At 41.3% G+C, this 23,332-nt stretch overlaps 1 protein-coding gene across 3 annotated transcripts in view; it reads left to right on the top strand.

Moving 5' to 3' along the window:
* gbf1 (golgi brefeldin A resistant guanine nucleotide exchange factor 1) overlaps positions 1 to 23,332 on the top strand; it is a 216,104-nt gene that overhangs the window by 147,950 nt on the left and 44,822 nt on the right. For all 3 annotated transcript variants that reach the window (XM_068020404.1, XM_068020403.1, XM_068020402.1), the window contains exons 12-21: positions 1,233 to 1,444; positions 1,548 to 1,646; positions 2,737 to 2,931; positions 4,383 to 4,569; positions 10,415 to 10,552; positions 11,674 to 11,762; positions 12,846 to 13,048; positions 15,876 to 15,999; positions 16,620 to 16,745; positions 20,655 to 20,737. In XM_068020404.1, coding sequence (XP_067876505.1) covers positions 1,233 to 1,444; positions 1,548 to 1,646; positions 2,737 to 2,931; positions 4,383 to 4,569; positions 10,415 to 10,552; positions 11,674 to 11,762; positions 12,846 to 13,048; positions 15,876 to 15,999; positions 16,620 to 16,745; positions 20,655 to 20,737 — 1,456 coding nt within the window. The remainder of the gene's footprint in view (positions 1 to 1,232; positions 1,445 to 1,547; positions 1,647 to 2,736; positions 2,932 to 4,382; positions 4,570 to 10,414; positions 10,553 to 11,673; positions 11,763 to 12,845; positions 13,049 to 15,875; positions 16,000 to 16,619; positions 16,746 to 20,654; positions 20,738 to 23,332) is intronic.

The raw sequence follows: 23,332 nt of genomic DNA, 5'->3' as shown, positions 1-23,332 counted from the left end.
CTCATCGAGGACTTTATGAATTATGAATGTGTTGGACAGGGTAGTTGAGAGAATGTTTCCTTTACTGGGAGAATCCAAAACTAGAGACCTGTAAATACAAGATAGTTACTAATAAATTCAATAGGGAAATAAATTTCTTTGCTCAGAGCGGTTAGAATGTGGAATACTCTACCACAGGAAGTGGGTGCGGCACATTACTTTGATGCTTTCTAAAAGGAACGAGATGTGCACTTGAGAGAAAAGGGAGTAAAAAGATATTTTTAAGATGGTAAGATGGGCGGAGCAGTGGCAAATGGAATTTAATCCTGAGAAGTGTGAGGTGATGCATTTTGGGAGGACTAACGCGGCAAGGGAATATACAATGGGTGGTAGGACCCTAGGAAGTACAGAGGGTCAGAGGGACCTTGGTGTATTTGTCCATAGATCACTGAAGCAGCAGCACAGGTAGATAAGATGGTTAGGAAGGCATATGGGATACTTGTCTTTATTAGTCGAAGCATAGACTATAAGAGCAGGGAGGTTATGATGGAACTGTATAAAACGCTAGTTAGGCCACAGCTGGAATACTGTGTACAGTTCTGGGCACCGCACTACAGGAAGGATTGCACTGGAGTGGGTGCAGAGGAGATTCACCAGGATGTTGCCTGGGCTGGAGCATTTCAGCTATGAAGAGAGACTGAAAAGGCTAGTGTTGTTTTCTTTAGAACAGAGAAGGCTGAGGGGGGACATGATTAAGGTATACAAAATTATGAGGGGCATTGATAGATTAGATAGGAAGAAACTTTTTCCCTTAGCGGAGGGGGTCAATAACCAGGGGGCATAGATTTAAAGTAAGGAGCAGGAGGTTTAGAGGGGATTTGAGGAAAAATGTTTTCACCCAGAGGGTGGTTCGAATCTGGAACGCACTGCCTGAGGCAGGAACATTTAAGAAGTATTTAGATAAGCACTTGAAATGCCATAGCATACAAGACTACGGGTCAAGTGCTGGAAAATGGGATTAAAATAGGTAGGTGCTTGATGGCCGGCACAGGCACGATGGGCCGAAGGGCCTGTTTCTGTGCTCTATGACTCTACATGCTGAAGGACTGAGATGTGGTAGGTAGAATGGAAGGACACTCGTGTGAAGCATTAGCACCAGCACAGACCAGGTTGGCTGAATTGCGTGTTTCTGTGCTGTATGTTCTATGTGATTCTCTGGAATTTAGACTAATGTATGGGTGTGTCTCTTTCAGGTGCAGCTCTGGTTCCATATGGCTTGCCTTGTATACGGGAGCTATTCCGTTTCCTTATATCCCTCACCAATCCACATGATCGCCACAACTCTGATGTGATGATTCATATAGGTTTGCAGTTGCTTACTATAGCATTGGAATCGGCGCACATTGCCAACTATACATCTTTGCTTGGTCTTGTGAAAGATGAACTCTGTCGGCATCTGTTTCAGGTAAGCATTTTACATTTCATCAGATTTTTTGGACTGAGCACGTTTAGTGACTTTGTATCTGAGGATATTTACCAAAAGTGTTTTCATACTGTCTGTTTTTCAGCTGTTAATTGTGGACCGTCTTAATTTGTACGCCACTTCACTCCGACTGTGTTTCCTTTTGTTTGAAAGTATGAGGGAACATCTTAAGTTTCAGCTTGAGGTAGGTGGAATTTAATGATGGAATTGAATTTAAATGGAGTAGTCTTGTTAGGTAGAACCTGTTTCGCATGTACGTTAATCAGCCTTCACAGTAACTGACCATGATGTTCATCCTAATCCTAGTTTAATCTTGGTATGAAGATCTAAATTACTGTTCTTCAGTTCAAGAGACCAAATTCTCACATGTTACTTTTTGATATTTATTTCAACCTCTGAGATGAACAACTTGCAGCATCTTCACTTCCATAGGATTATATTATGATTGTATCAGAAAAAAATGAGACGTGCTAAACTATGCAGCAAGGGTGATTGTGCATGTGCTAGACCTGAACAGGTATATATTCAGAATAATTGAGTTATAAAATGAATATCTGCAATAATGGGAATTATTTTCGACGATAGCTTGGGTGTAAAATAGACAGTGACAGATCAATTGCCCTTTATACCCCCAGCCCAATTTTTCTTTCTACTGATCTCCATCCATTAACTTGCTTCTTGTTCTTTTGCAGTGATGGAGATGATGACTTTAATTGGTAAATGAGTTAGAAAAATATCTTCATTGTTTCCATCAAAGAGCTTTTTTTTTAAAGTTGCCCACTATAGGGAAAAAGGATTTTATTATTTCAAGATGCATTATGTTTCAGGAAAGAATTTAAACTCGCTACCTACTTCCAAATGTATCTATTAACAGCAAAGAACCGGAGTTACATTTATCTAGTATTTTGCATGAAATCCTGCATCTAGCCTGTTTGTATTTGATGTAGCGAGTGCAAGTTTGTGTAAAAGGTTTCACCTTCCAAGGAAATGCCTGATTCTCGTTGATTTGTTGCATCAGATTCCGAAATTGTAGTAATAATTGTAGGGAAGCAATTCCAAAGTGAATTAAGAAATTGGCATTTTTCAGCAGGGCAAAACCTTTTGTTGTCCTGTCGCGCTTGCACTGTTAGAATATGTTTTACAATTGTAGTTGGGAACCGTATTTATTGTCTAGCTAATTGAAGACATCTGTAGGTCTGATATGGGTTCTGTATGGTTTAGAAAATTGCAACTGCCATTAAGCATGGAAAATGTATCTGTTTTTTTTTCTCTAGATGTATTTGAAAAGACTAATGGAATTGGTCACTTCAGAGAATCCCAAAATGCCATATGAAATGAAAGAGGTGGCTCTGGAGGCACTAGTTCAACTCTGGCGAATCCCAAGCTTTGCCACAGAGCTGTATATCAACTTTGACTGTGATTTCTACTGTTGTAATCTTTTTGAAGATCTTACCAAACTCCTTTCCAAGGTAAACAGACAGCAGTAAATTATTGACCCAGTCAAATGTAGGATCTTTCTTGCAAAATTAAAGTAGTATTTCTTGGTCAATTCGTCAAGTAAAAAGCTTTATTAAATTAAATTTTTGCAATAGTTTAACATTAATTTACTGGAGTGATTCTAGAATTGAGGAAATGTAAAGTGGGCTTTAAAAAGTCTGTTACAGAACAACTTTGAAGCTATTGAGATGGGAACCATGCTTACACTTCCTGCTCACATCATTGTGATACAAGGCTGCATTCATAGCACTCTTAACATGCAGCACTGCCCACTGTCTCATATCCTCAGTGGGATTTTTACTGATTGAAATTGTCCCTAAACAATATAGTCAGTTTCCTTCCATCATTAAGATGAAAATGGTGGTACAGGAGGCAACCTGAGTTTTCTTTAAACTTTCAAAGGGCACCTTATTGTCAGAATACAGTATCAATTGCTTTCAGACTGCAACCAATGTCATCCTTCTCAAGTGATTTCTGACAAAGCTCAGGTTAAACTGTGAGCTGGCCATTCCCCTTGACCCATGTGACAGGTTCAGCCTGCCACTATTACCCATTTGTATTTTTGTGAACAAAGCAAAGTTTTGGGATGCAGCTGACTCTCAATTAAAATGACACACCTGTCATTTGTCTGATTGTTAACAGAATCTTGCAGCACTGAAGGAGGCCATTCATGCTTATGTTAGCTCTTTGAAAGAGCTATCCAATCAGTCTCTGCTCCATCCCCCCAGCCCTCCAATTTTTTCCAATTCCCTTTGGAAAGTTATTATTGAATCTGATTCCGCCATCCTTTCAGGTAGTGTGTTCCTATAATAACAACAAATATGCTGACAGCTCTGATTTCTGCTTAGTTTTAAAAGTAAATTGTTTAAAAGTAAAAGTAAATTCACCAGAAATACTCAGTTTATTAATCTGAGGTTGTTAAGCTACATAATGCTTTATAGTTCTGGAAATATGTTTTGATATAAAGTCATCTGAGAATTAGTGTAACTGTTCCTGCTGTTCAGGACTTTACATTAAGTGTATACTTTTATATGCAAGCTTGTTTCCACCCTTCCTCCCTTCAAGATATCCAAGCTTGTTCTCTAAATTTGCTGTCTCTTATGATTGTAAACAAAGTGTATAAGAATATTAACTAACCTCAAATAAAAGCAAAATACTGCGGATGCTGGAAATCTGAAATAAAAACAAGAAATGCTGGAACCACTCAGCAGGTCTGGCAGCATCTGTGAAAAGAGAAGCAGAGTTAACGACCCGAAACGTTAACTCTGCTTCTCTTTTCACGGATGCTGCCAGACCTGCTGAGTGGTTCCAGCATTTCTTGTTTTTATCAACTAACCTCATTGAGTTGTTGACAAAAATGTGATTTTTTTTTTTTGTAACTGCTTTGCCAGTTTTACTGAACTTCTCTTTCTGATTCTTGTAGAATGCGTTTCCTGTATCTGGACAACTGTACACCACTCACTTGTTGTCACTTGAGGCTTTGTTAACAGTAATTGACAGCACTGAGGCTCATTGCCAAGCCCAGGTTCTCAATAACACTCTACAGCAGGACAAAAGGGATGGAAGCACTCTGGCAATAGATATGAATGACAGTAAAGACATCGTTAATGGTAAGGAATAGTTCCAGTGGAGGCTGTCTACTCTTCAGATAGGCAAATCCCACCAGAATGATTGTCATGGTTTTGACAAGCTTAATGATAGGTCTTCTGTCAAAGAGTAATAATGCTTACATAAATAACCATCTGTGTTAGATGAAGATAATCGCAACATAAGAAACCAATTCAAGGCAAATTTTTGTTCCAAATAGCTGCCATTTACTTTGCAGCTGAAGTTTAGGTTACATGATCTGCATGCTGGCAGTTATTGATGATGCAATTTCAATACTGAAGGCAATACATTTTTCTACAAATTAATTTTAAAAACTAAGCAGTTTCGGAGCTGTCAGCATGTTAGTTGTTAAAATATGGAACACACTGCCTGAAAGGATGGCGGAATCAGATTCAATAATAACTTTCCAAAGGGAATTGGAGATATACTTGAAGTGGAAAAAATTGGAGGGCTGGGGGGTTGGAGCAGAGACTGATTGGATAGTTCTTTCAAAGAGCTGACGTAAGCATGAATGGCTTCCTTCAGTGCTCTAATATTCTGTGAACAATCAGACAAATCGCAGGTGTGTCATTTTAATTGAGAGTCAGCCGCATCCCAAGACTTTGCTTTGTTCCACAGAAATACAAATGGGTAATAGTGGCAGGCTGTACCTGTCACATGGGTCAAGGGGAATGGCCAGCTCACAGTTTAACCTGAGCTGAGTTTTGTCAGAAATCACTTGAGAAGGATGACATTGGTTGCAGTCTGAAAGCAATTGATACTGTATTCTGACAATAAGGTGCCCTTTGAAAGTTTAAAGAAAACTCAGGTTGCCTCTTGTACCACCGTTTTCATCTTCGATCTGGGCGTACAGGTCCACAGGTCACTGAAAGTGACAACGCAGGTGGATAAGGTAGTCAAGAAGGCATACGGCATGCTTGCCTTCATCGGTCAGGGCATAGAGTATAAAAATTGGCAAGTCATGTTGCAGCTGTACAGAACCTTAGTTAGGCTTCTTTTTCTTTCTTTTGGGCCTCCTTATCTCGAGAGACAATGGATACGCGCCTGGAGGTGGTCAGTGGTTTGTGAAGCAGCGCCTGGAGTGGCTATAAAGGCCAATTCTGGAGTGACAGGCTCTTCCACAGGTGCTGCAGAGAAATTTGTTTGTTGGGGCTGTTGCACAGTTGGCTCTCCCCTTGCGCCTCTGTCTTTTTTCCTGCCAACTACTAAGTCTCTTCGACTCGCCACAATTTAGCCCTGTCTTTATGGCTGCCCGCCAGCTCTGGCGAATGCTGGCAACTGACTCCCACGACTTGTGATCAATGTCACACGATTTCATGTCGCGTTTGCAGACGTCTTTATAACGGAGACATGGACGGCCGGTGGGTCTGATACCAGTGGCGAGCTCGCTGTACAATGTGTCTTTGGGGATCCTGCCATCTTCCATGCGGCTCACATGGCCAAGCCATCTCAAGCGCCGCTGACTCAGTAGTGTGTATAAGCTGGGGGTGTTGGCCGCTTCAAGGACTTCTGTGTTGGAGATATAGTCCTGCCACCTGATGCCAAGTATTCTCCGAAGGCAGCGAAGATGGAATGAATTGAGACGTCGCTCTTGGCTGGCATACGTTGTCCAGGCCTCGCTGCCGTAGAGCAAGGTACTGAGGACACAGGCCTGATACACTCGGACTTTTGTGTTCCGTGTCAGTGCGCCATTTTCCCACACTCTCTTGGCCAGTCTGAACATAGCAGTGGAAGCCTTACCCATGCGCTTGTTGATTTCTGCATCTAGAGACAGGTTACTGGTGATAGTTGAGCCTAGGTAGGTGAACTCTTGAACCACTTCCAGAGCGTGGTCGCCAATATTGATGGATGGAGCATTTCTGACATCCTGCCCCATGATGTTCGTTTTCTTGAGGCTGATGGTTAGGCCAAATTCATTGCAGGCAGACGCAAACCTGTCGATGAGACTCTGCAGGCATTCTTCAGTGTGAGATGTTAAAGCAGCATCGTCAGCAAAGAGGAGTTCTCTGATGAGGACTTTCCGTACTTTGGACTTCGCTCTTAGACGGGCAAGGTTGAACAACCTGCCCCCTGATCTTGTGTGGAGGGAAATTCCTTCTTGAGAGGATTTGAACGCATGTGAAAGCAGCAGGGAGAAGAAAATCCCAAAACGTGTGGGTGCGAGAACACAGCCCTGTTTCACACCACTCAGGATAGGAAAGGGCTCTGATGAGGAGCCACCATGTTGAATTGTGCCTTTCATATTGTCATGGAATGAGGTGATGATACTTAGTAGCTTTGGTGGACATCCGATCTTTTCTAGTAGTCTGAAGAGACCACGTCTGCTGACGAGGTCAAAGGCTTTGGTGAGATCAATGAAAGCAATGTAGAGGGGCATCTGTTGTTCACGGCATTTCTCCTGTATCTAACGAAGGGAGAACAGCATGTCAATAGTCGATCTCTCTGCACGAAAGCCACACTGTGCCTCAGGGTAGACGCGCTCGGCCAGCTTCTGGAGCCTGTTCAGAGCGACTCGAGCAAAGACTTTCCCCACTATGCTGAGCAGGGAGATTCCACGGTAGTTGTTGCAGTCACCGCGGTCACCTTTGTTTTTATAGAGGGTGATGATGTTGGCATCGCGCATGTCCTGGGGTACTGCTCCCTCGTCCCAGCACAGGCATAGCAGTTCATGATGTGCTGAGAGTATAGCAGGCTTGGCACTCTTGATTATTTCAGGGGTAATGCTGTCCTTCCCAGGGGCTTTTCCGCTGGCTAGGGAATCAATGGCATCACTGAGTTCCGATTTGGTTGGCTGTATGTCCAGCTCATCCATGACTGGTAGAGGCTGGGCTGCATTGAGGGCAGTCTCAGTGACAGCATTCTCCCTGGAGTACAGTTCTAGGTAGTGCTCAACCCAGCGGTCCATCTGTTTGCGTTGGTCAGTGATTATGTCCCCCGATTTAGATTTGAGGGGGGTGATCTTCTTGATGGTTGGCCCAAGAGCTCTCTTCATGCCATCATACATTCCTCTGATGTTTCCGGTGTCTGAGGCCAGCTGAATATGACTGCATAGGTGTTGCCAGTAGTCGTTTGCGCAACGCCTAGCTGTTCTTTGTGCAGTACTTCTGGCTGCTTTAAGTGCTGCGGATGTTAAATCGCTGGGGGCTTTCTTGTAGTTCAAAAGTGCAATGCGCTTAGCGGCTATGACAGGTTCCAGCTCTTCATTATGAGATTGAAACCAGTCTGCATTTCTCTTCGCACTTTTGCCGTAGGTGGTCAAAGCTGACTCATAGATGGCGTCTCTGATGTGGGCCCACTTGGTCTCAGCATCCCCTGTGGGAGTGTTTTGAAGGGCTGTTACAAGTGAATTTAGAAATTTTTGTAACAGCTGTGGGTGAGAAATTCTGCTCGTGTTGATGCTACACTTAGAATATTGCATGCAATTCTGGTCGCCACACTACCAGAAGGACATGGAGGCTTTGGAGAGGGTACAGAGGAGCTTTGCCAGGATGTTGCCTGGTCTGGAGGGCATTAGCTATGAGGAGAGGTTGGAAAAACGCGGATTGTTTTCACTGGAGCGACGGAGGTGGATGGGCGACATGATAGAGGTTTACAAATTTATGAGCGGCATGGACAGAGTGGATAATCAGAAGCTTTTTCCCAGGGTGGAAGAGTCAGTTACTAGGGGACATAGGTTTAAGGTGCGAGGGGCAAAGTTTAGAGGGGATGTGCGAGGCAAGTTTTTTTTTAACGGAGGGTGGTGAGTGCCTGGAACTTGCTGCCAGGGGAGGTGGTGGAAGCAGATACGATAGCGACGTTTAAGAGACATCTTGACAAATATATGAATAGGAAGGGAATAGAGGGATATGGGCCCCGGAAGTGCAGAAGGTGTTAGTTTAGGCAGGCATCAAGATCGGCACAGGCTTGGAGGGCCGAATGGCCTGTTCCTGTGCTGTACAGTTCTTTGTTCTTTGTTAATGATGGAAGGAACCTGACTATATTATTTGTTGATAATTTCAATCAGTAAAAGTCCCACTGAGAATGTGAGACAGTGGGCAGTACTGCGTGTTAGAGTGCCATGAATGCAGCCTTGTTACACAATGGTGTGAGCAGGAAGTGCAAGCATGGTTCCCATCTGAATAGCTTGAAAGTAACTTGAAATGGACATATCACACTGAATTCAGACATAACCCACTTATTTGAACAATCTGGATTAATGTCTTGAAGTTCACTGAAAGGTATTCATTGTTCTTGCATATACTAGTTGAAAAGAGAAGATATTACTCTGTGTATTTAAAGACTCAATTCCTGCAGGGAACATATAGTTAATCTACAGGTGTATTTTATTAGGCCTCAGCAGTTATCTATTATGTTGTACCTTGAACAGTTTTAGTAGGGTCCTTCAATAAATTAGTGTTTGGAATTTACCAGTAATAAAAATTCCAATGGATAGTGACACTTGTATATCATCAAGTCACGTGTTTAAGGATTGCAGGACAAGCCTTAGATAAATATTAATGCAAAAGGTGAGCAAAATTGGCTTTTTATGTAAGCAAGGTTGTGGAATGTATCTCCCTGCTCTCCCATAGAATACAGCACATGAGAAACCAGCAGAAATGAACTGCCCACATATTCACAGCTTCTAATTTTTTGAGGACCTGTGAGAATGTCTGTCAAATGTTTATTTTTGAAAATTTATGTATCCTAAAGAGCAGTTTCTATGATGATGGATGTTCTAAAGTTTTACCCGATATACTTGTTGCCATTTATCTGCAGGATATCAGTTGCTGTTTGAATATTCACTGCTTGTGAAGGAGTGCTGAGTTTGTGATGCAGGACCTGCTGTCTTTTTTTGTATAGGTGGATTACAGGAAAATGCATTAACTCGTGTTCCTAATCAAATGCAGCATTTCTAGTGTATTCTGCAAAATTTAAAGATAATTATCGCTATTTGTTCCACCTCTTGCTTAGGTATTCTCAAAGACAGATTTCTGAGGCACCTAAAATCATTCCAAATGTTTTCTGAGTTACGGAGGAAAGTTCATAATCATTCCCTTATTTGCTACTGTATTGTAACTTCATGACCATAAACTGCAATGTTTGACGCAAAAAAATAACTTTGGGCATAGGAGGAATTGTGTTTGTAGGAAGAATATCAACGTGGCCCTTAGATTGTTTTTGGCAGATTACTGAACCTTTATACTCGATCTCAATTGTCTGCAAGGTGAGTGATTTGAGACTGAGTCTGTATTTGAGAACTGGGAATTACAACTGAGCTTGTGAGAGAATCAGGCCATGGAGTTGACAGCAGTTTTGTCAAGGATATTCAATTGAATAATACTTTTGTTTTTGCTTTTTGATTATTAAAATAAAATAATTAATTTTGCACCATGTGCATTCTGTGAAACTTAGTGATACATCCTCAGCCATGGCTCAGTGGGTAACACTCCTGCCCCTGAGTCAGAAGGTTATGGGTTCTGGTTGCACTCCTGAGACTTGAGCACAAAATCTAGGCTGGTGCTCCAATGTGGTACTATTGGAGGTGTTGTCCTTCAGATGAAATGATAAACTGAGGTCCTGTCTGCCCTCTCAGATGAACATAAATCCCATGTCATTATTTTGAAGAGGAGCAGGGGGGTCCTCTGGTGACTGGCCAAGATTTATATCTCAACCAACATCAGTAAAACAGATCATCTGGTCATTACCACATTGCTGTTTGTGGGCTCTTGCTGTACTCACATTGCCTGCTGCATTTCCTATAATAGTGTCTACATGTTAGAAGTGCTTCAATGCCTGTAAAGTGCTTTGGAACATGCTGAGGTTGCAAAAGGCATTATGTAAATCTAAGTCTTTTTACTTCCTGGGCAGGTATTGAAAAGACAGGGACTAGTGGCAGCTCGCCTCCTTTGGATGTGGAAACTTCACTCCCTCACCCCCCCACCAGCGGTCACCTTATGGCTCAGAAAATGAAAGTTGGGCGGCAGGTTGCAGAGGAAGGTGAAACAGGTAAAGCTTCAATTCAAGTAGAAAGGACCCAGTTTTTAAAAAAATCATCTGTGAGCCGTATGATTAGAACTTTGGCAGTGAGTACTGCACTGTGACAATTGAACTGTAATTTTGGGTACCTTTTGCCTCTTTCTTGGATGTTTGGTTCCTGTTGTGAGGAACTTGTCTTTGGCAAAATTCTACCATGGAGCAAGACACCGTACCAAAATACAAGTGTTAAAGTCCTTGCAAAATCTTATTGGTCACTTTTCTTGGAAGTATTCCTTCTGGCAGTGATTCCCTTTGATGAGTGATGTGGACAAGAGAAAGTTTTTGTGTGAGACAAAAGTAATAATGTTCAATTAAATGATGGGATAGAACTTTACTTAATTTTCGTATAGACCAGTTGGGAAAATAACTGAGCTATGTGTAGGATTCAGATTTCTTTCCTATGGTTTGGACTTGTATAAAAAGTAAGGGGTGGACCTTTCTGGATAATAACATGTTGCACTGTCTGAGACCAGGAAAGTCCCCAGGGTTGATTTGTGGTCTTTGCTGAGCTAGACAGTGTCTCAGCTCAGGTAAAATGAGCGTGCTACCTTTGCTTGCAGTGTCCATGAGCTAGGGGAGGGGGATAAAAAGCCCTGATTACCACTCCTAATAGTTAGTCAGCAGACGCTATGTGTTGAAGTATTAGTGACCAAATAAGGAGTGGCTGGTGTGCTTCTCCCAAGGCCAAAGAGATTGTATTTGTGGAAACCGTGCTGTCGCATCAGCACCTTGAAAACCTTTGCTATCACAACAGCCATCTCTGTTTCCTTTGGGAAATGAGATGGATGGATAGGATACAAGTTCAGTTTTGTATTTCTAGGATGTGTCAAGGTTCTATTTTTGAACGTCCAATCCTTTTTGGAATCAGGATTCGCTCACAAGTGAGAGGTGTTCTGCTGCTGATAAAAAATTAAAAAAAAATGGTTTTATCATGATTTGGCTTGTCATGGGTCAATTTTATTTCTGTGTTGTACTGAATATATTTCTGGTCAGAAATCAAGTGTTAAAATTCATTCCTTATAGTGTCTGTATACATAGACATGTTTTCAATATTAACAAAAGGTTTCAAGCTCTGATATGTTCATTTACAGTAGAGAAGAGAGCTTCCAAGAAACCAACTCGATTTTCTTCTTTCCTACCAAGTCCTCAAGAATTATCGGAGATTAAAAGCAAGAAGAAGGTAAGTGATCTATAAAGTTATGAGCATTCATTACAAAGTTAGTTATGGCATGGAAACAAGAGTAAAACACTCACTTATTTCTATTCCAATTTGTACTTAATCTTTAAAAGCCTCTTCTCTTAATCTTCCCTCACAACTTGCGTCTGCTTTGACCATGAACTGAAGTATGCTAACCTTGTTACATTAGTACAGCTACAGGACAAATAGCTGCTTGAATAAGCATGATACCATTGAGATGTGAAGTGGCTTCCGTCTTCCTACATTCTGATGCTACTTGCATAAAACCCTCCTCTAAAAGACTTTGTTATTTGGAGGAATTTCCTCATCCCCACCACCCCATTTAGAAAATTAAGCATTAAATGAATAGACACAATATGATTAAATCCCTTTATGGCCTTGTTCCACCCCATCACAGTATGCAGCTCCAGTCGCACACTTAAACTTCCACAAACTCTCCTTACTCTGACCTCTTGCACAAATCCCTTCCATTCACCCACCATTGGCAGTCTGATGTTAAGGCAGCTAAGTGCCTCTCTAAATCTCTCCAATTTTCCCCTCCACTCCACCCTTAATTTTTCTGACACTCCTTACAACTCACTCCCTTTGGCCAAGCTTTTGGTCACCCCATATAATATCTTCATTCTATCTTGTCCAAACTTTAACAGTAGATTCTGTCACAATTTGGCAAAGTTATCGAGTTGTGTTGTTGTGCAATTTCTCCTTTAAATAGCTTAATGTGACTGTTCTGAGCACAAGTTAATTCAAACAGAAGATTTGTGAAACCAGCTTGAGGTGATCTCATCCCAAACTCTGTTTCCTGTAAGTTATATTATAAAACAAAATGTTTGGCATGTCCCCTGTGGACTGGTTTTAAGTTTTTAATGTTAGTAAAGTGTGGGCCCTTTACTGGCAATAACATTTCAGTAGCATTTGGATTCTGAAAGGCAGAAAGGTTCATAAAAAGTGTCAGCTTTGGCTGCTTGTGTCAAACTTGCGGAACTGCATCAGTAAAAAGAAAATTTTGGAAAAAAAAGACATTTATGAACTTCAAAAATGAGTTTTGTTTTGTTATCCTTCCTCAAGTTGCTTATTACTGGAACGGAACAGTTCAACCAGAAACCAAAAAAAGGCATTCAGTTCCTTCAGGAGAAACGCCTGCTTGCATCCCCTATGGACAACAGCGAAGTAGCTCAGTGGCTCAGGGAAAATCCACGACTGGACAAAAAAATGATTGGCGAGTTTATCAGTGATCGGAAAAGTATGGAACTCCTGGACAGTTTTGTTGGGTATTGACACTTCTTTTGAAAAATTTAAGATATGTATTTCATATATAATGAGTATCATGTGGTATATGCAAATGTTAACTGGACGTTAGATCCTTGAGGAAATCTTTGGTCACAGATGACACGAAAATTGGTGGTGTCGTAAATAGTGAGGAGGAAAGCCTTAGATTACAGGACGATATAGATGGGCTGGTAAGATGGGCAGAGCAGTGGCAAATGGAATTTAATCCTGAGAAGTGTGAGGTGATGCATTTTGGGAGGACTAACGAGGCAAGGGAATATACAATGGGTGGTAGGACCCTAGGAAGTACAGAGGGTCAGAGGGACCTTGGTGTACTTGTCCATAGATCACTGAAGGCAGGAGCACAGGTAGATAAGGTGGTTAGGAAGGCATATGGGATACTTGCCTTCATTAGCTGAGTTAGTTAGAATATAAAATTCTAACAGGACTTGACAGGGTAGAGGCAGGTAGGATGTTCTCGGTGGTGGGGGAGGCAAGAACCAGGGATCATAGTCTAAGGATACGGGGTAAACCTTTCAGGACTGAGATGAGAAATTTCTTCACCCAGAGAGTGGTGAGCCTGTGGAATTCGCTACCACTGAAAGCAGTTGAGGCCAAAATATTGCATGTTTTCAAAAAGGAGTTAGGTATAGCTCTTGGGTCTAAAGGGATCAAAGGGTATGGGGCGAAAGCAGGAACAGGCTACTGAGTTGGATGATCAGTTATGATCGTAATGAATGGCGGAGCAGGCTTGAAGGGCCAAATGGCCTACTCCTCCTGTTTTCTATGTTTCTAAGAACAGAGAGGTTATGATGGAGCTGTGTAAAACGCTAGTTAGGCCACAGCTGGAGTATTGTGTACAGTTCTGGTTGCCACACTATAGAAAAGATGTGATTGCACTGAAGAGGGTGCAGAGGAAATTCACCAGGATGATGCCTGGGCTGGAGCATTTCAGTTATGAAGAGAAACTGGATATGCTCGGGTTGTTTTCCTTAGAGTAGAGAAGGCTGTGGGGGGACCTGATTGAGGTATACAAAATTGTGAGGGGCATTGATAGGATAGATGGGAAGACATTTTTTCCCTTAGCGGAGGTGTCAATAACCAGAGGGCATAGATTTAAGGTAAGGGGCAGGAGGTTTAGAGAGGATTTGAGGAAAACCTTTTTCACCCAGAGGGTGGTTGGAATCTGGAACACACTGCCTGAAGGGTTGGTAAAGGCAGGAACCCTCACAACATTTAAGAAGTATTTAGATGAGCACTTGAAACGCCATTGCATACAAAGCTACGGGCCAAGTGCTGGAAAATGGAATTAGAATAGATAGGTGCTTGATGGCAGGCATGGACGCGATGGGCTGAAGGGCCTGTTTCTGTGCTGCATAACTCTGACTCGATGACATGAAAAGTGAAAGCAGTCATTATTTCGGATGTTACCTATTGTAATGAGTCCACAGGTGGGCATGACTACTTGCCCCCTCACTTTGAGACTCCAAAACTAGGTTTTCAGTGGTGGGACAGGCACCATTGATGCCACCAGGCACCTGTTTCTCTTCAGGTGTAATTGATTGCTGTTAATTCCATAGAATGTTTTCAACTTATTTTCGAAGTGTATTGATAACAATTGTTAATATGTCACGCATTGGAGAGAATCATGTTTCAGCAACTCTGTTGATTAATACAAATGCTTAATGCATTTCAAGTCCTTCGATGCAGCTGGTTGCCCACCCAACAGTTTTGTTAATCTTTTTCTGTTCCTACTGTGGTACAGACACACAATTTTCTTTGGACATGTACCAAAGAGCTATGCTTGATCCAAGCGTTCGCATGATAAAGGTGTTTAGAAAAAGTGACTTAAAGTTCCTTGTGCACAGCTGAACATTTTTCACATTATGACCTCAGCTTATTGGTCTCCTGCATTGCCAGGGGAGCATGCCTAAACAACACACAGTATAGTTATGTATTAATGTTAAAATATTTGCTAAATGCTGAGGACTGTTTCCCACAAGGCCGCCTGCTGTTAGAAACAGCATTGCATTGTCTTGTATGAAAAGGTAAAAGATTTCATTCGGCAGCTAGTGGTTCCCATATGGCATTAACTTGATTACCTTCTGATCAGCAAAGGCCAGTTTCGTTTAGCGCTGCTTTCTGACTTGCTCACAGCTAGGAAATATCACTTTGGTATGAGAGACAACTTTAAATCGTCGTTCTCTATGTTTAAAGTACAAAAATGAAGTTTAGGATACCTCCTGTGAGGAGATTTTAACCTATTTTGCATTGTTTATGCTGTCCACTCACAAATTGAATTGTGTTTTATATTGACAAAATTTAATTCTGGTACTTTGAACTGAACACTGGAATAATAGCAAAATCTGAATGTAGTACTTAAAAGTTGAATTTCAGAAAATTTGACTTTGAATTAAAAGGAGTTGACTGTATGGAGGAAGTTCTTTATCTTGAAAGTCGCGTTACATTTTATCTTTTTAATTCTCTCCAGTTTTATTTCTGGCACAATGACAATAATACAGCTGCTTCTTTTAGCTAATTCTACCATATGAAGTAAAACCACCACACAGCAAGCCCTGTGCTAATTCTGCATTAATTGGCTCATCCTTACCAAATAACTGCATTTGAAATCTCAGAATTGTGGCTTGTTTACAAGGATTTCACATTTTCACTTTTTTCTTCATATGAAAGAAGCACGGATTTGTACATTGGTGCCAAATTGCTAATGTTTGGATTACATTGTACACTGCTGAAAAGATTAACAAACTGAAGAACTTGAATATTTAAAGAAGCTACAGTTACTGACTAGTGTTGTTGTTTAAACACCAGGACGTTTACTTTCCAAGGTTTGAGAGTTGATGAAGCATTGCGCTCATATCTGGAAGCCTTCAGACTCCCTGGTGAAGCACCCGTTATTCACAGATTACTGGAAGTCTTCACAGATCACTGGCATGTATGTACTCTGCAAACTAAAAAAATAACAAGTTGTGAGCATTTTGAAGCTTGTTTGATGAAGATAGTCCTGAAGAGTAGTGAAATTGTGCAGATACTTGCTGGCAGCTTTTATCAGCTGCATGCCCCTATCTTTATGCTGTTGGTGTACCCTCTGGCATGGCAGCTGGCAGATTCCTGTTTTTTTTTTTAAAAAAAAGCTCTTCTACTTATTTGATACTAGCTTTTAATTTTAATTGAAATCATACTCAAAAAAGTGCCTGCACTGTTCTGCAAAAAATATTTATTTTGAACGGCTGGATAATTTTTTTTGAGTGAAAGTGACTGAATTAATTGCTCACGGTATTGTTTTCTCGAACAGCAAATTTGTTCAGTCTAATGTTTTTACCTGTTGCTGCATCTGATTACATTTAAAATGCCATCAAGTAAATATCCAGTCATTGGCTGCACATTTTCAATAGCTGGTGATGGAGGAAAAAGGGAAACTTGTGTAACTCAAAATGAGTCATGCCTTATTAAAATAGTTACCTGTGTGTTGTTTCTAGTTGAAAAGCATCTTTTTGAACTAGTTGTTACATTTTTGAGTGGGAAATTTCTACATTTGTCTTTTCCTCTTTACAGAAAATTAACGGCTCACCATTTTCCAACAATGATGCCTGTTTTGCACTTGCTTACGCTGTAATAATGCTCAATACAGACCAGCACAATCACAATGTTCGGAAGCAAAACGTGCCAATGACATCAGAGGTGAGTGGATCAAGGGCTTTATTGGTAAATGATTTTTGGAAATATTAATTTACTTCCCCTCAAATGGTTATGCTGGTTGTGTGTTGTTAAGGTAATAGGGCATGAGAAGGTATGGAAACTAGGAAAGGCTTTCCAGTTCAACTCCCCCAAATAAATGTGCAACCTATCAACTTGACAAGCACACAAACCACAGGATGTTGTCCCCGTAACCGTTTGTGATACATGAGTAATATTAGTTACATGGTCTTCCTACAGCCCTGCTACATGTAGTGCTTCATTTTGAAACTGCTCCTCTCTCCACTCTTCCATTATTGGCATCTGTTTATATTCTGGGAAAAGTTAATTGTTAATACTTTATCGATATTTTTGACATAGAAATTAGTAATCGTACAGGATTGTCTTTGGTAGGTCCAGAACCTTTCATAGCATGTTAGAATTACTGAGCTTTTTTGTTTGGGATGTTTGCTGTTTCTTTTACTTATTTCATGGGATGTGGGCGTTGCTGGCAAAGCCAGCATTTGTTGCCCATCTCTCATTGCCCTTGAGAAAGTGGTGGTGAGCTGCCTTCTTGACCCGCTGCAGTCCATCTGGTGTGTGTATGCCAACAGGGCTGTTAGGAAGGGAGTTCCAGATTTTATACCCAGCAACAGTTCGGATGGTGTGTGGCTTGGAGGGGAACTTGCAGGTGGTGGCGTTCCCATGCACCTGCTGCCCTGGTCCTTTTAGGTGGTAGAGGTTGTGGGTTTGGATTGTCGATTGTTGTGAAAACCCATCTAGTTCACTAACGTCCTTTAGGGAAGGAAATCTGCCTTCCTTACCTGGTCTGGCTGACATGTGACTCCAGACCCACAGCAATGTGGTTGACTCTTAAATGCCCTCTGATATGGCCTCGCAAGCCACTCAGTTCAAGGGCAATTAGGGATGCACAATAAATGCTGGCCTAGCCAGCAACGCCCACATCCCTCAAATGAATACAAAAAAAGGTGCTGTCGAAGGAGTCTAAGGTGTTGCTGCAGTGCATCTTGTAAATGGTACACTCTGCTGCCACTGTGTGTCGGTGGTGGAGGGAGTGAATGGCACCCTATGCACAAACAATCAAGTGGACTGTTTTGTCCCGGATGGTGTCGGGCTTCTTGAGTGTTGTTGGAGCTGCACTCATCCAGACAAGTGGAGAGTATTCCATCACAGTCCTGACTTGTGCCTTGTAGATGGTGGACAGGCTTGGGGAGTCAGCAGGTGGGTTACTTGCCGCAGAATTCCAAGCCTTTGACCTGTGTTTCGTTGCAGCCCATTATCCTGAGTTAGGCAGGTAGTTATGGTAAGCTGAAAGAATTGAATAGCAGGGAAATTATCAAGACAGCTCTTTCCTGCTATACAAGGGATAATTATATCCACTGCCTAACCCTTCTTTGATGGAAGCGAGGGTGCAAAGTTCACAATTGCAGCGCTTGCTGTTTTTGTTTGGCCAGAGCGGAGCAGAGGTTTTGAGTCAAAGTGTAATTTGTGTTCAGGGTGTCCTGAGTAAGACTGTCAGCTAAAAGAGGGGGTGGGGATTGTTGCCCTACCCACAGATTAATTGGTGGTTGGAATTTAAGGCAAGTTATCAGCATTGTATTACTTTTTTTTAAAAAGACCACGAACTGGGTGGTAGGTGTTAACAGATGTTTGTCTCTGCTTGAACGATGACTGAAAATAGAATTTCGCAAGCATACAAGATATGATGGGGCAGAAAACTTGTCTGGTATTTTTGATTTACATAGAGCATTGTGTCCTGACTTAATTTATTTTGCAATTTAATGTGTATATAATATGAGGTGGTTGCTTTCAAATAAACAAAAACTATGCACCTGATATTGTCAGTTTTAAATTGCTGCTGTTAGTTTGGGGGGAAAAAAAGGGACTTTAAATATCCCTATAGGCCTAGTGCTTAATTAAAGTTTTAAAGGTCACTTAACTCTCTCAGCCATCTATCTTTGTAACTTCAGGTAAATTATAATTTGCTGACTTCAGTGGCTGCATTTTAGGGCAGTTAGGTAGGATTGCAATGCTTCTCTTAACATTCACGATCAGTTCAGGGATGTTTGTGCAGTGTAATTTGAAAGGACCGTTGCCATCCCATTGGGAAGATTTAATCCAGTAACTCCATCATGTGGCTGCCAAGAAAAGTTTAAGTTTAAAGATGACCACATTTTGCAATGTGTTTCTTGCATTTGTTGGTTTCTGGGTTTTATTGCTATAAGTTAGTAGCAGAGATCCTTGCACCTCTCATTTATTAGTTTGATAAATTTTCTCCACAGAATTTCGATGATGGCTCCTTTGAGAAGAAAAAAAACTACTTTTATAAAATTATGAGGGGCATTGATAGGTTAGATAGGAAGAGACTTTTTCCCTTAGCGGAGGGGTCAGTAACCAGGGGACATAGATTTAACGTAAGGGGCAGGAGGTTTAGAGGGGATTTGAGGAAAGTTTTTTCACCTAGAGGGGGGTTGGAATCTGGAATACACTGCCTGAAGAGGTGGCAGAGGCAGGAACCCTCACAACATTTAAGAAGTATTTAGATGAGCACTTGAAACGCCATAGCATACAAGGCTATGGGCCAAATGCTGGAAAATGGGACTAGAATAAGTTTGGTGGCAGGCACAGACACGATGGGCCGAAGGGCCTGTTTCTGTGCTGTATGACTCTATAATGCCTTTCACATGCTCAGGATGTGCCATTGGCTTTGCAGCCAATGAATTACTTTTGTAGGCATTGTTTTGTATGATAGCCAATTTGCATGGATCAAGGTCCCACAAACAGCAAATGATGCTCAGATAATCTGGTATTGGTTGAGGGAGGAATGTTAGCTAGGATACTGGACCAGGCCCCCTCTTCTTTGAATAATGCCTTGGGATGTGATAAAACAGATGGGGCCTTGGCTTAACATCTTATCTGAAAGGTGACCATTGATCAACAGTGCAGCAGTCACCAGTACTGTGTGGAATTGTCAGCCTAGATCTACTGTTCTAGCCCTTTGTGGGGCTTGATCCTACGACCTTCTGACTTGTGCCACCTGAGCCAAGCTGACACCATGCAGAGTGTGAGGTGGGGTCCTGTCAGGTGCTGCTGTGGCAACATTTGCACCTTTTGAAGTTGGTTGCCACATTGTCCTGCCCAGAATAAATTCAGGCAGCCATTTGCTGTTACTACTCTGGAAACATAAAACACAGTAAAGTCAGTTCAGTTTTTTGTGCTATAATACCTGGGGAGCATATCCTTTTTTCAAGGATTTTCTTCATAATGTTTGTAGTGTAATTAGTTAACAATCTCCTCCAAAATAAAGTGTAAGCATTTAAAATAATGGGGTGGACTTTTGAAGAAATATGGCTTTTGAGGCCTTTTCTGAGCTCTATATGGACAAAGTATTTGAGGTAATTCTCCAAGATCGCTGCTGTATTAAATAAAATAAAATCCTAATGGATAGATGAAGGTTTCAATTTTCTAATGTTGTCAAGATCAATATTTAAGTCTACCTTTCAAAACTCCAAGTGAAAGATATGTTTTCTTTGACAAAGCCAAAAGTAATTACACTTGTTCACTATAAAATAAGCTTTTAAATCTCTTTACATACCGAAAATGGTGCAGTGTTTCATCAGATAGCCTGCTTGACCTGTTCCTTGAAATCATTTTAATTAACTGAAAGCTCAGATGTGTACCAGGACTGCACCTGTCCTTCATGTTGTTTATGTAAGGAAAGTGAATGATATAGTTTCACTGTTAATACATTAAGGTGACTTTACAAGGTTTTTAACGTGTGTCTTATCACCCCTTTCTTTAATGTTGTTTTGGATAGGTGGTGGCACTATTAACTACTTTGCGATTTATACCAAGAATTTTTATCATCTTTTTGTTTTCTTTGTCCTGCTGCAGCAATTCAAAAAGAATTTGAAAGGAGTCAATGGCTCCAAAGATTTTGACCAAGATATGTTAGAGGACATCTATAATGCAATCAAGTAAGTTTGTTTCACTAAAGACTTCTACTTCTTATCAGAATTTAATTGCCTTACTACCTGCATATTTTTAACAGCAATCTACAGACTGAGCTGCAGCTAATGAGTAAATTCTTCTATTCATTTTATAAAAGATATTTTTAAATCATGTTTTAGAAGTGAACTTTATAGGATGGAGGGTAATTAATAGAGATTTCAGTGACTTCTGTTCATTGATCCCTTGCTAGCATCATTATATTTAAATAGACTGATGTATAGTGATATTCAAGGGAGAGAGAATTATACAGGGGTATCACTTACCACGGGTTTTTGGTGTATTTACACTGCAGGGTAAATTAGTGAAGCCCTGCACTGATCACGGGCACATGTTTGAAAACTATAATAAACAAAATTTCCCCTTAAATATTTGCTGCAAAAATGAGCCAGAAAATATTTCATGCACCAAAGTTGTCTATAAATGCACCTTCAATTGCTTTCACTCTTTTCCCCTCTCATCCTTTTCCTTAGAGGGCAACAGCCTCGTGGTTCAGCTGATGGCAGAATAGCTGTGGCTGCTGGTAATTGGTGCCATTGCTGTATGCTGGAGGTGGGGTATCTGCTGTTTGACAGTTGGATGTAGGGAGCAGAGTTGTTGGCAGCTTTGGGTTCTGTGTCTGTGAATCTGTATCAGCCAGTTGCTCCAAGTTGGGCTATTTCTTTCCTCCCACATTTATGCAAATTTAAAATTTAAGAAAATTCCCTGGTAGTGTTTGGTTCTTTATCAGCAGAAGTGCACCAGATTGAGCTGCAGCTCCTGTTCCTAGCGTGCCACTCTTTCAGTCAGGACCTTCCTGAGGAATCCACAATACTGCTCCTGATTGAGTCAGGAGGTCCCTATGTGATTTTCCACAAGCCTGAGGAGATTCAGATAGTTATACCCACTCAACTCCTTGGCTGAAATAAGGTAACAAGAAAAATGTACTTTTATTTAGCAACTTAGAATGTCGGGGAGAACCAGGCCAAGACCAGGGGTCAAACTGCAAATTTCCTGATTTATTGACCTCAGTGCCATACCGCTTGCTGTGTTTAACTCATTGTGAACTTTTGGTGAAACTTAATCAAGTAACACTTGTTTTTTAAAAAATAAATTCTGTGGCTAATAGTGATTTTCAGTTGGCAAGAAGGATGAAGTCATGCCTTTAGAAATATTTCAATTACAGTTAGTGAGAACGAACCCGTTGATGACTTGTTTCAGAAATGTTAAAAATTTATTTAATTCACTTTGATGTCGAATCACTGGTTAATAAATGAAAGACCACCGCTCGAATATGAATAACCATGTTACAAGCTAAAACAATATTTGGCTGCGAGCATTTGGTTTAGTTCATATGTTCCTTATAAACCTGGGTAGCTGTGATGTGGCTTTAAAAATAGAACTGGGTAGTATTAAAGCTGTTGGAAACGCCAGTCAGATGTTTGCAAGCTATTTATATTGTTACCTTCCTATCATGGGAGTTATTTCACCTTGGTCATATATACCAAATGGTTCTCACAAGTTTGTACATTTTGGTACTTCAATGTTTTTAAATTCATACAAAGTTTTAGGAAAGGAAGAACTTGCCAAAAATTCTAGAAATATGGTGAAGAAACTATCCTTGACTTAATTTAATATCATGCCAGGGATTGGTTGCTTTTAAGATTAAGAGCTCAAAGTGCCCAAGATGCAGGATGTTCGTACTTCAGCCTCAGATGGTTTCAATCTGGGAACACAAGCAATTCATAATTTATTGAAAGCTACTTTACTTTTGCATTTAGTAATAAAACCTTTTATCTGCACCACCTACAGAGATTAATGACGAGTCGTTGACTCATGGGAACATTTTATATTTCTAAAATTAACTCGGAAGAAAGAGCTAAGCATTTATATAGCAACTTGCAAATCCTCAGAGCATTCCAAAACATTTTGCGTCCAATGAATTAATTTCTAACTTTAGCCTCTCTTGTTATGTAGGGACAAATAGGTTGAATATTTTGCATGATCCAGTGTGTAACGCTGAAGATTGAAAGTTGTTAGTTAGGACTGGCAGACACCCACAAAACATTTGCAGTGAAATTAGTATCTTTATTACAACAGTACTTATTTAAATCCCCATTACCATTCCATCCTTCCATGTGATCCCTCTCACGCCGTACCCATCCCATTCCCCGTCCCACCCATTCTTCCTATGCCATCCCTATCCCCCATTCCACACATCCCAGGCCATCTCCACTCCATCCCTCCCTCCTTCCCATGCTGATTTTCCCTCCCACTGCGCCCCCCCCCCCCATGCCATCTTCCATCTGTCCTCCCTTTTTCTCATGCTGTCCCTCCATCCCTCCCTTGTAAACTGTTACCCCCTCCCCCAAATGCTATTTGTGCCCCCTCCTATTCCGCCCACTGCCCCCACCCCCATGCCATTTCCCAACCACCTCCCTCGCTACCCCCCAGCATTCCCACATTGTTGCCCCTTACATGAGGTCCCCCACATTGTTGTCAAGAGCCCAGTAAGCCAGGCCAGGGACCAGAGAGGGCTGTGGTGCGGCAGAACCGGGGGGCCAGTAAGGGAGGCTGGGGAGCAG

The sequence above is a fragment of the Heterodontus francisci genome, chromosome 42, assembly GCF_036365525.1.
Source record: "Heterodontus francisci isolate sHetFra1 chromosome 42, sHetFra1.hap1, whole genome shotgun sequence".
Classification (NCBI taxonomy): domain Eukaryota; kingdom Metazoa; phylum Chordata; class Chondrichthyes; order Heterodontiformes; family Heterodontidae; genus Heterodontus; species Heterodontus francisci.
Note: the sequence above shows the minus strand (reverse complement) of the source record. Positions and strands in the feature narration are given on the sequence as shown.